This window comes from Varanus komodoensis, unplaced genomic scaffold, assembly GCF_004798865.1.
Source record: "Varanus komodoensis strain SLA01 unplaced genomic scaffold, ASM479886v1 scaffold28, whole genome shotgun sequence".
In the NCBI taxonomy this organism is placed as follows: domain Eukaryota; kingdom Metazoa; phylum Chordata; class Lepidosauria; order Squamata; family Varanidae; genus Varanus; species Varanus komodoensis.
Window position 1 is genome coordinate 12,660,051 of NW_025335727.1, and position 13,107 is coordinate 12,673,157.

Consider the following 13,107-nt stretch of genomic DNA (forward strand, 5'->3'; position numbering starts at 1 on the left):
CCATCATGTTAATTTATTTGTGTGCGCGCGCAAGTTTCTGGAAAACTCAAAAATTCCTCACTATTTCAAAAGACGTTCCCTAGTCGTAATAAAGACACCGTATAACTCAAATGTAACTCTAGAAAGCTTTGTTATTGTACGAGTGAAGATAAGCATGTGCAAAAGTCATCTTCATCGGCTAACCAAGAGGAGCAAGTACAACGAGAACAATTGTGCACTTCCGATTCCCAGCTGAATGTGCGGAACAACGCCTTGGACCTAGAAACAGGAAAGCCCACGCTCTTTCTTTGGTCCAGGCTTCCAAATAAAGGTTCTTGCCTCGCATATGGCGTCCTTCCAATTAGAACCGGAAGTGATAATCGTTTGAAGTGTTTCCTTGCTAGAAAGCAAGGGAGGGGGCGGAGCGTGTGGCAAGAGGACTTCTCGCGAGAGTTCCGCCATCTTCTCCGGGCGTCTGAAAGGGTGGTTGGTCTGAGCCGGGTTGGGGGGAAAATATCAGCGACGGCGCGACGACGTAGCCGGCGGTGCCCGTAGGTGAGAGGAGAGGGCCGCCGGCACGAAAGGGAGCCTGGGGTGAGGACTGGGCCCATTCTGGCGCGGGCGGGGACCGTCAGGTGCTCTCGCTGGGCCCAGGTGCCACGTGCCGCCCGGGTCTCTCGTGGGCTCTTCCCCTCCCGCTTCGCCGCCTCGTTCGCAGGCGCGTTTTAAAAGTGAGAAAGAGTTTTAAAAAGGGGTCGGGCACTATAGCAGCATATGAACTCTGTATTGCTCTATATTGTGTAGTGTCTGCCTCCTGACGCTTTGCGATCAACCCCGGGAACTCTGTTCCAGTTCGAGCTTGCATATATTACAAGACTATCTGCGTAGGTGCAGAGTGCCGGAGTGGGTGTTTCCTACCAAGTAACGGTGACGGGATGGGGAGGGCTGGGGGGAGAAAAGCAGTATCTTAAACTTTAAATCGCAATTATTGGTTTTAAGCTGTCATTTAAAGTCACTTTTGAATGTGTGTGTGTTTCTGATAAGAAGATGAAAGAAATATTTTTTACATGGTAGGCATGTCATGAGTAGAGCCGGCTGGAGCTGGAGGTCAGACTAGATGGCTTGGGAGGCCCCTTCTGACTCGCTATGTTTCTATAAACTTGGGAAGTTAACATTTTTCAGTTTAGAGAAGGATATGTTGTTTTTGCTTTCATGATTATTTGTGTATAGTGGGTTGGTTTGTTTTTTGGCTAGGACTGCACGGATAACCTGTTTCAACTCATTTATTTTGTGCTACAGCTCCTCTAATTCTTTGACAACATAGTAAATGGTTAGGGGTTATGCGATTTGTCACCCAAAATAGCTGGAGGATGCCATGTGCAGTGGCTTGGGTTAGGGTTGCTAACCCAAGTCATGATGCACCGTGTGAGAGATGGACTAGAGAGGCCTGGGATTGGGCTAGTCCCACAAAGCACTAACCTTGTGAGACTCATGTGGGATTCCTTCCATTGCAAAAGGACCATCACTTCATAAAAGAGCATGTGTTTTTTTCCTTGAAAGCTCAAGGGTATGCTTTTGAGGAAAGCTCTCTGTGAAACCCTGGAAAGCCCCACTCCTGTTCACTTTTTTCCTGCTCACCTTAAGCATCTTCCACTTGTCACTGATCTGGCCTTCAGTGTTGTCAGTGGTAGTTGTATGTTAATCTGTGGTCTTCTCTCACTAGGTGTCAGTGTGCAGTCGTCTTTCTTCAGAGTCCCATGCAGAGTAGGAATGGAGTACATGAAAGAGCCAGCAACCCTCAGCCAAGGGAACATGTGAGTAACACACTGCCTTTGTGAGCTGAATCAGGAAAGTGATGCACTCTTCAATATGAATGTAAACAGGGTCTATTTGTGTGAAATCACCTGTATATCATTGTCTCCCCGCATGTGGAAAACCAGGCAGGCACACAGCAGACAAGGTTACATGTTTTCTCCACCCTGTTTTAGTTTTGCTCTATACAGAGTCTACCATTTGGGGCAGTTTTCTTTCAAACCGATACCCTTGATAGAATTCCATGAGGTTTGTACCATATTCCATGAGGTTGACATTCAGTTACATTCCCCAGCTGACAGGGCACCATAAGAATCTTCTCAGGAGGTCTGGAGGACCTTCTTGGGCACATTTAGCAGTAGGAAGGAAAAGAAAAAAGCAGTTTATGTGAATGAGCTCATACGATTATGATTTTTATCCCAAGGATCCAACTACTTTATTGACTAGACTTTAATTTCTAAATATGCTTCTATTTATGGTCTAAAATACATTGTCAAATGGGTGAGAATATAAATTCTTAGAACCTAGTCATGGCAGAAGGAGAGTTCTTCTCATACGATGCAACTGTGAAGCAATTTCTGAGTTTTGAAATGTTAACACAGATCTAACTTTTGGATTTTTACTAGTATTCGTGCTGAAGCAGTTAATTGTGCCAAACAAATAATAAAAAGCTTGTAGGGCTCCTACAAATGTGCAGTGTTGTACCTCCTGGTGTGTAAGATTTTGTTATATACTTGAATCAGCAAACTTCTTGAGGATTACCAATTACATTGACTCACCTGAGATCTGAACATTCATCTTACATGGTTAAATTTATAATAATAATAATAATAATAATAATTGTATATTGTTATTTTTGTATTTTATTGTATTTTATTTTGTGCTGTGAGCCGCCCCGAGGCTTCGGCAAGGGGCGGCATAGAAATGTTTTAATAAATAAATAAATAATAAATAAATAAATTTCAGTACTATTCAGAAAACTATTATAATTCCCAAATTGGGGCTGGTTCTGTCTGTGTGTGTGTACAAAAGTAGTACAAGTTGATATACTAGTTTTGCTCAGCGGCCAAAAAGTATTGTTTTCTTTTGAAGAAACGATAAATTTAATTTTCTAATGGCAATTTTTCCTTTATTCTAGCCTGTGCTGCCAGTGTGGCATACCAATCCCGCCAAACCCTGCCAACATGTGTGTAGCATGTTTACGAACTCAGGTGGATATTACTGAAGGAATTCCTAAACAAGTCACTGTCCACTTCTGCAAACAATGTGAAAGGTGCCAACCATTTTCTAGATCTTTAGACAGTGACATAACTTCTTTGAGTATTTATATCTTCAGCACAAAAAAAACCCCACCTCTCAGATCAAAGTTCACTTTCAACTTGTTCCTTGCACTTTCACGTTGAATTCCAGGACACAAGCAGCTGCCTGGCTCAGTTGCATGCTGCAGCAAATGCTTCATAGGATAAAAAAATATAACAAGGGGGAAGAGAAGTGTTAAATAACCTTTGTCTAGCCACTTTCTTTAAGGAGTAATTAGCAAAACATTGCCTGTCCTTCCAGCAGTCACATGTCTTTGGAAAAAAACTTATATGTGGCATGCTGTTTCAGAGCAAACAAAACTCCATTTGGAATATTTCTTTGCAGCTGGGGGAAGAGAACTTGTAAATTCTGTGAAATAATATTGTATGCTCGGGTTCTGCCATTTAACATAAAGAGGACTCCAGTGGCAACCTGTTAAGCTCTGATGAACTCCATGCCCCAGAGGGTTAAGGCAGTGCTGGAAAATAATGGTGGCCACACAAAATATTGACACTTTGGGCCCAATTTGGACAGTTTCATTTAGGGGTGTACTCACTTTTTTGCCAGCGGTTTAGACATTAATGGCTGTGTGTTGAGTTATTTTGAGGGGACAGCAAATTTACACTGTTACACAAGCTGTATACTCACTACTTTACATTGTAGCAAAGTGTCATTTCAGGGTTATCACATGAAAAGATATAATAAAATATTTACAAAATGTGAGGGGTGTACTCACTTCTGTGATATACTGTATGTAGCAGAATACAAACTTATAAGTATACTTATTTTATTAATGTTTCAATCATTTACAGCTGTTATACATGATTTGATGAAGTTTCAGTAAGAGAAAAACTTGTCTAACCTAAACTGGAGCCTTCCCCATGAAAGCAAGTTAGGGTGTCATACTTAACATATATATATATGTTATAATTGTATTTTTTAATTTAATGTTATAATTATTTTTTAACCTAACGTTGTAAGCCGCCCCGAGGCTTCGGCGAATGGGGCGGCATAAAAATGTTTTAATTAAATAAAATAATAAAATAAATAAAATAAAATTTATTCATTTAAAAAAATCAGGTATCTTCAGCCACCAGGAACTTGGGTGCAGTGTGTCTTGGAATCAAGAGAACTTCTCTCATTATGCCTCAAAAAGATCAAAGCTTCTCTTAGTAAGGTTAGTCCTATATATTGGCATTATTGTATAAAAGTAAAATTTATATAGACCAACTTTATACCGCCTGTGAAAGCTGTGATTTATTTTAAAATAGACTTCTTAACTGGTAAGAGTGAGTTGGCTCTACAAGCAGATATATTTTAGTTCTGTTTTCATAGTATGATCATTCTTTAAAGCTGTAGGCATTCTAGTTCATGTTTTGCAAAACTTGAATTCCTTATGCCATTACAAGCATTCATAGATTCACCCTTTTCTGGAAATAAAAGATAGTGGCTTTTGATTGGCAATAGGAGCACGTCATCTGGAAGCACCATATGTTTGCTTTATGCTTGTTTCTTGGAACTTTAAGAGCTTCACTGAATACCGTTGTGTCATTTCGTACTTTGTGACATTAGTTGAGTGTGGGAGCTCTTGAACCGAGCTGCTTCCATCTCTGCTTTTTTAATATATGCATGATAACCATGCATGATATTTCCTCCTAACAGGTACGATTGATTGATGCAGGATTTGTATGGACTGAACCACACTCTAAAAGACTTAAAGTAAAGCTGACAGTACAAAAGGAGGCAAGTAAGCTTGGCAGTGACTTTTATAAACCATGTTATCACAGAATTTTGACTTTTGGCAAAGCCATAACATTAGAGGAAGTCAAGGATGCTCTTGTTTTTTATTTGTGTTCTGAATTTTGCAGTTGTCTCATGCAGATATTCTTGGGACTAGGTCCCCTTGAGATAAGTAGGACTTAATTCCAAATAAACCTGTATGAAATTAGGCTGTATGCTGATCTGTGGATTCCTTTACAGCAAAGCATTAAGGGATGCTACTTTGGGACTGAGGGCGGAACTTAAGAACCTTTGCAGTCCTTCCTCTTCCATAACCATATTTCATAGCACAGTAGGTGAAACAGGATGAACATTTTGATTTCATTCAGCACACATCCCTGCAGCTAGGAAAGTTTGTGTTGATCTCAGACTAGGTTATTTTTAATACCAATTTATTAAAGAATGGAGGAAAGGAAAGTCAGCAAAAAATACAGACTTATGAAAACTGAATCACCAGAAAACCTCATAAATCTTACCTGTAACTTTCTTATTAGGTGATGAATGGTGCAATTCTTCAACAAATCTTTGTAATAGAATACATTGTCCATTCCCAGATGTGTGATGACTGCCATCGAGTTGAAGCTAAGGATTACTGGAAAGCAGTGGTTCAAGTGAGACAGAAGGTATATATGAAAGATGTTTCTTGTTAAAGAGAGAAATAGCACTGTATAGTAATTGCCTTCAGTTGTGCAAATGTATACTATTAATAAAGAGTTGATAAGGTAGGGGTAGAAACAAGGTTTGTGACACCATTTGGGTTTGTCACAGAATTTAATCTAGGAACTGTTGATACTGCATAATTGAGGTAATAGAAGTTGAACTATTTAGCACTCATTTATGCATTTGTTTTGAGACTTTCTATTTTAATATGCTTGTATGGCATTTGTATATAAACTACCAACTGCTTTAATACTTCCCATATATTCTGTATGATTTGTTGTTGTTAGTCGCGAAGTCATGTCCAACCCATCGCAATCCCATGGACAACATTCCGCCAGGCCCTCCTGTCCTCCACCATCCCCCGGAGTCCACTCAAACTCACACCAACTGCTCCAGTGATTCCATCTAGCCACCTCATTCTCTACCATCCCCTTCTTCTTTTGCCATCTATTGTTCCCAGCATTAGGCTCTTCTCCAGGGAGTCTTTCCTTCTCATTAGGTGGCCAAAGTATTTGAGTTACATCTTCACTATCTGGCCTTCTAAAGAGCAGTCAGGGTTGATCTCCTCTAGCACTGACCGGTTTGATCGCCTTGGGGTCCAGGGGACTCGCGGGAGTCTCCTCCAGCACCACAATTCAAAGGCCTCAGTCCTTCGGCGTTCAGTCTTCCTTATGGTCCAGCTTTCATAGCCATACATTGGAACTGGGAAAACCATAGCCTTGACTTGGCAGGGTGATGTCTCTGCTTTTTAGTATGCTGCCTAGATTTGCCATAGCTTTCCTCCCCAGGAGCAAATGTCTTTTAATTTCTTGGCTGCAGTCCCTGTCTGCGGTGAACTTGGAGCCCAGGAAAATAGAATCTGTCACTACCTCCATTTCTTCCCCATCTATTTGTTAGGAAGTGATAGGACCGGATGTCATGATTTTAATTTTCTTAATGTTGAGTTTCAAGCCAACTTTTGTGCTCTCCTCCTTCACTCGCATCAAGAGGCTCTTTAGTTCCTCTTCACTTTCTGCCATGAGAGTGGTATCATCTGCATATCTGAGGTTGTTGCTATTTCTCCCAGCAATCTTAATTCCAACTGGTGATTCATCTAGCCCCACCTTTCTCATGATGTGCTCTGCATATAAGTTAAATTTATATTGGTTCAGTTTTGAACCAATCAGTGGTACCGTGTCCAGTTCTCACTGTTGCTTCTTGACCCGCATATAGGTTTCTCAAAAGACACATGAGATGGTCTGGTACTCCCCTCTTGTTGTGATCCACACAATCAAAGGCTTTAACATAGTCAATGAAGCAGAAGTAGATGTTTTTCTGGAACTCCCTAGCTTTCTCCATGATCCAGCATATGTTGACAATTTGATCTCTAGTTCCTCTCCCTCTTCGAAATCCTGCCTGTACTTCTGGTAGTTCTCAGTCCACATACTGGTGGAGCCTAGCTTGTAGGATTTTGAGCATAACTTTGCTAGCATGTGAAATGAGTGCAATGGTGCAGTAGTTTGAACATTCCTTGGCATTGCTCTTCTTTGGGATCGGAATGTAAACTGACCTTTCCAATCCTGTGGCCACTGTTGAGTTTTCCAAATTTGCTGGCATATTGAGTGGAGCACTTTTACTGCATCGTCTTTTAAGATTTTGAATAGCTCAGCTGGAATATGTCTCCTCCACTAGCTTTGTTGTTGCTCAGACTTCCTAAGGCCCATTTGACTTCATATTCCAGGATGTCTGGCTCAAGGTCAGTAACCACCCCATCGTGGTTATCAGGGTTGTTAAGCTCTTTCTTGTATAGTTCTTCTGTGTAATCTTGCCACCTCTTCTTAATCACTTCTGCGTCTGTTAGGTCCCTGCCATTTTGGTCCTTTATCATGCCCATCTTTGCATGAAACGTTCCCTTCATGTCTCCAATTTTCTTGAAGAGATCTCTGGTCCTCCCTTTTCTATTGTTTTCTTCTATTGCTTTGCACTGTTCATTTAAGAAGGCATTCTTATCTCTTCTAGCTGTTCTCTGGAATTCTGCATTCAGTTGTTTGTTTGTTTCTCTTTCTCCCTTGCCTTTCGCTTCCCTTCTTTCCTCAGCTATTTGTAAAGCTTCCTCAGACAGCTGTTTTGTTTTCTTGCATTTCTTTTTCTTTGGGATGGTTTTAGTTGCTACCTCTTGTACAATGTTGCAAACTTCCGTCCATAGTTCTTTAGGCACTCTGTCTATCAGATCTAATTCCTTAAATCTATTTGTAACCTCTACTGTATATTCATCAGGGATATGATTTAGATCATACCTGAATGGCCTAGTGCTTTTCCCTACTTTCTTCAATTTAAGCCTTAATTTTGCAACCAGACGCTCATGTTCTGAGCCACAGTCAGCTCCTGGTCTAGTTATTATTGACTATATAGAGCTTCTCCATCTTTGGCTGCAGAGCACATAGTCAGTCTGATTTCTGTGTTGACCGTCTGGTGATGTCCATGTGTAGAGTCGTCTCTTGGGTTGTTGGAAAAAAAGTGTTTGCTATGACCATCGTATTCTCTTGACAAAATTCTACCAGCCTGTGCCCTGTATGATTAAAGACTGCAATTTGAAGGGTACTTACTCAGGTGTTAATCCCAGTAAAACCAACAGAACTTCTGAGAAAGTATGCATTTCTGTTTTAGTGAGCTGTTCAGGCTTGAGTGAAATGTCTGCCCTGTTGATCAGCTGCATTTTTCTGCTGTTCTGTAGGCCTTTACAAGAACACAGATATCACTTTCATTTGCCATTTTTGTTTTAATTCTTAAATTTTAGACTCAACATAAAAAGACTTTCTATTACTTGGAGCAGTTAATTCTAAAATATAGACTTCATCAGAACACTCTTCGAATCAAGGAGATTCATGGTAAACAACTTTAATAATTTTATGCAAAACAATTACTGTTATATAAATTTGTATCAGTTTTGAAGCAGAAAATATTAGGACAGGTTATTTGCAGGCACAAAAGAGATGTCAGGTTTTGCAAATGATGGGTTGTTGTGTTGCTTAGCTAATGATTTGTATGTGTATAATTAGTACATCCATTCAAGTATATATTTACATTTTGGATAAGGAGCGCTATGTGTCTTCTAAGGATGTTTGATATAGTCATATCCTGCTCTTGTATGAAATTGAAAGTAGTCTTCTGTCAACAGTTGGAACAGGTAAACACATCAGATCCTCCCAGACAAATCAGTGGAGCCAGAAATATATATTTCTGTATTTCATATACAAAAATTCTGTATTTATATTCTGTATTTCATGATAGAAATAGAACTATTCCTAATAGGTTTATACCAATAAATAGAACTATTCCTAATGTATTTATACCAAAGGAAGATATGTTGAACATCATCTTTTAATTAAGAAGGGAATATTCAGCTCCTGTGAAAATCCATGAAGAATCAGAAGATCAATCCTTATGATGATGCATCACCATGAAGCTTCATGATGATTCCATATTTAATTCCATATGCATACTTTAATTCTATATGCATACTTTCAGATGGCCTGGATTTTTACTATGCATGTAAACAACATGCTCAGAAGATGGTAGACTTTCTTCAGTGTACAGTTCCTTGCAGGTAAGGCTTTGGATTGTTGCTGTTGATGATGATGATGTTTTGAAGTGTGTGGTCTGTTGCAAAGCACTTTAAATACTTTAGTGCCTTCTCCCGTCTTCTGATACCTTCCAAATCAGCACCAGCCGTCTCTTCCTCTCAAGATTATACGCATGTGTAATGTTATACCTCCTGCGTGAGAGGATCTACAGCAGGAGTTGGCAACTTTGACTGATACAAGGACCAATTTCTCACCCTCCCTGTGCACCAGACCCATCTGCAAAAATAGAGTAAAAGTGGAATAAATGCACCACATAACTCTTAAACCACTGCCCAGAGCAGCATTAGGGCAAAGCAAGCTCTTCACAAATCAAGGGTTGATCATTTTTCAGGGTACTACAAGTACGTTCATGCACACACTTGCACTACACATACAAAGTCCAGTTGATAAGAGCAAAGTGCAAGAATCTCTCCAAGCAGCAGTTGCACTTCATCATTGAATCTTGTTTTGCTCCTGCTGGCAAGTTTATTAGAAATTCTGAGCTGTTTTACTTTGCTCAGAATTTTAGGGTCAGAATAGATCCCTGGGAAATATCGATCTCCTGCTATCACAGGGTTATGAGACACTTGCTAAAGGAGAAGAATAATCAAAGCTAGCTGTACCTAGACCTTGAGAGCACAGAGGAGTAGTTCCCTTTTAAGTCCGGTCTTCCCACATACATGCAGCTTGAGAACCTAGGAAACGGTTTGTGAAAAGTTGCCAGAGGGTCTCGGTTTTATTCACTTGTCGAGTTTTCTCCTCTACACTAAGTTGGTGTGATGGTATCTGAAGAATCCCAAGAGCTGTTTGTTTTTTTGTATTCTGGTTTTGGAAATGGACGCTTGTTTTGCTTTGTTTCCAAGGCAATCTTCATTGACTTTTACAAACATCTCCTTCACTGCATTGATTTGGACTTTCTTTCTTTCTTTCTTTCTTTCTTTCTTTCTTTCTTTCTTTCTTGTTACTTCAGGTCTAAATCATCCCAGCGTTTGATTTCTCATGATATTCACAGCAATACTTATAATTACAAAAGCACCTTTTCTGTGGAGATTGTTCCAATATGCAAGGTACTTCTTGAGTTCATATATTAGGAATCAATAAGAAATTGCTTGGAGGTGTATTTGTAGATGAATTGCTTGCTTGCATCTGGGTAGGGAACTGTGGCCCTCTAGATGTTGATTGCTGACAGCCATCAGCCCAGCCATCTGTCAGGTGGAAGATGTAGTCTTAAGAAGATGAGGAGAATGGGTTCTGTTCATAAAGGATAAAATGAACAGGCGGGCCAGGTAAGTTGCCTTGGTGGAATATAAATGTAGTAATAGAAAAATAGTTTGGTGTAACTTGCTCACAAATACAGGATTTCTCCCAAATCAAAAATCGCATGGGGAAAACTGCAAGTGTCCGTGACCTCAGGAATGAAAGTGCCAGTTTTCACATACCTATTTATGTTTGGTTCCCTGTAGCATGAAGTACTGAGTGAGAGTGCATTTGATACCTCCTGATGTCTATCCAGAGCAGTACCTTTCAGTGCAGGTTTAGTGTTAATGTGTGAATCAGCCTGAGCTGTTAAATCTTAGACTGCAGAAGCAGTATTAAGAAATCACTACTCTTTTTAATAGTATAGCCTGCTAGTATAATGCATGTTTAATAACTCTCAGAATATGTATATTGAAGAATTTGCTTCTAAAATAAAATAGCATTACCAATGTTGTGTGTTTTTAATATTAAAACCATGTTTTCTCTGGCAATGTTCAGAGAAATGGTTTTTAATATTTTCAAAGTTTAATATTTTCAGAGGCTTTCCAAGTGAAGATTTATTAGGATTCCCCTTTTTATTGTCTAAATTCTATCAATTAGCTTTTACAGAAATCCATTTGAAGTAATTTAACACCCACAGCAAAAGCTGACAATGTTCTCATTCAAGAACACAGCCATATCCTCCTCAAGATAATATGTAAACAGGCCAACTCACCCAATCCATTCCTCCCCCTCCCACCACCCATACACACACACATATTTTCTTTTCAAATTAACAAACTGTGTTATGCACCTGAGCATGTCCATCGTTCACTGAATGATGGGTGCAGAGGGTTACCTTTCCTTTAAATTTGCAAACTGTATTATGTATTGAGTTATCCAAGTATGTAGAAATTACTGCCTTATCTTGGGGTGCTCCCCATTAGCTGGTAAAATAATAATCATCTAACCTTTTTTTTTTCACTATTGAAGAGAAGAATGGTACAAAAATGGTTTGAGTTATCCTGGCTCTCCAGTGTGCAAATACGTAACATTTTATATTTTCTGAGAAATAGTAGGTGCTAAGTTCCACTGTATGACTAGCAAGAGAAGATATTTGCAAGCTCAGCCCTGTTCCTCTTAGTTTAACATTTGTGAACACTTTTCACATGCAGGGCAATAAGATAACCACTTACTATCAACAATTACTATACTGATAGTTTATGGTTTCATGACACTTAGACTTTCATTCATAGTGATAACACTTTTACTAAAAAAAAAAAAAATAGTGAACCAACACATGTTTAATTTTGTTCTTATTATACAGGACAATGTTATATGCTTGTCTCCAAAATTGGCTCAGAGTCTTGGGAATATCAACCAGATTTGTGTTTGCATCCGGATAACTAGTACAATTCACATAATTGATCCTAATACACTGCAGAGTAAGTTTTTGACTCATTTCCCTTCAATAATACAATTCTTTAATAGATCTATTACTATTGATATTAAGTCTTCTGTATCAACATTAATTTAAACATGCCTATAATATAACATGTTTTTGAAAAATTAAACAAAATTCAGTTTAAATTTAATTGTGTATTTACTGTTGCAGTCCCTGCAACTTTAATATGATGATACTGCTTCCATTATGGGATCTGATGTATTGGAGAATAGATTATACAAAGATTCTAAATTTCTCCTTTAAAAAAAATCTGACAATGCATGTCATGTCTGCATTTGTTTTGCTGTTCTTTTTTTGTTTCAGTTGCAGAAATTGATGGAAACACTTACTGGCGTCATCCTTTTAATAGCCTGTTCCACCCAAAGCAGTTAGAGGAATTTATTGTCATGGATATCAGCAGGATCCAGGACAGAAAACAGGGTGCTGGTGCAGGCATGAAATCCAGCAAAGTAAGAATTAATTTTCATGAATCTTGTGCCCCAAGATGAAAGTTACTTAACTCTTCTGAATGTCATACAAACATGAAAATCTCTTGGTCCTCTAGTCTGGTTGGTTCTAAAGGTCTCATATAGAATCCTTGCATAGTCCTGCTACTTGAAATCCTTTAGCATGGAGAATTCAGAGGTTGTATCTAGGGCATTCTTCCCACTAATCAGTTACTCTGTTGCTGAACTTTTGTCTCTTCATACATGTCAGGCTACAGAGAAGATATTTCTCTTTTTTTTAATAACTTTTAATGGCAGACTTTGATAAAGAGAAGTGGTAAAGTGTTCCCTTTGCAATTTTGGATTGCGATTGAAATACTTTTTCTTTCAGCAAACAAGTTATTCTGTAACTTCCTGTTACTAGAGTAGTGATTCTTACAAGTGAAAAGCATTTATATTCACTTCTTGCATAGAGTGTGAATTGTGAAAATTATGTATGGTATAAGAAGCACCCCAAAACAACAAAAAGGACAGTTTCTCCAATAATACTAAAGCAAAAACAAGGTATGAAGAAGCTTATAGAACTAGTTAATCACTGTATATCAGATAAAGAGTGAGTTCATAATCACTTAAAGACCTGTATAAGATGAGGCACAATCAGTAATACACACCAAATTACAATGAAGTTCCAATATTTATTTTTTATATTTAATGGTAATTTATTATGTACTATTGTATTTCAATGTATTTTATCATGTTGTAAGCCGCCCCGAGGTTTCGGCAAGGGGCGGCATAGAAATGTTATAATAATAATAATAATAATAATAATAATAATAATAATAATAATAAT

General features: G+C 38.7%; 1 protein-coding gene across 4 annotated transcripts in view; it reads left to right on the forward strand.

The window, feature by feature from the left end:
* Positions 1–412: 412 nt before the first annotated feature.
* NMD3 (NMD3 ribosome export adaptor) overlaps positions 413–13,107 on the forward strand; it is a 21,263-nt gene continuing 8,568 nt past the window's right edge. The window contains exons 1-11 of one of the 4 annotated variants that reach the window (XM_044434554.1): positions 413–534; positions 1,703–1,793; positions 2,930–3,064; positions 4,171–4,267; positions 4,753–4,833; positions 5,364–5,492; positions 8,306–8,396; positions 9,037–9,115; positions 10,102–10,198; positions 11,695–11,812; positions 12,136–12,281. In XM_044434554.1, the coding sequence (XP_044290489.1) occupies positions 1,750–1,793; positions 2,930–3,064; positions 4,171–4,267; positions 4,753–4,833; positions 5,364–5,492; positions 8,306–8,396; positions 9,037–9,115; positions 10,102–10,198; positions 11,695–11,812; positions 12,136–12,281 (1,017 nt within the window). In that variant the 5' untranslated portion in view covers positions 413–534; positions 1,703–1,749. The other 3 variants (XM_044434553.1, XM_044434555.1, XM_044434557.1) reach the window with 3 other exon arrangements.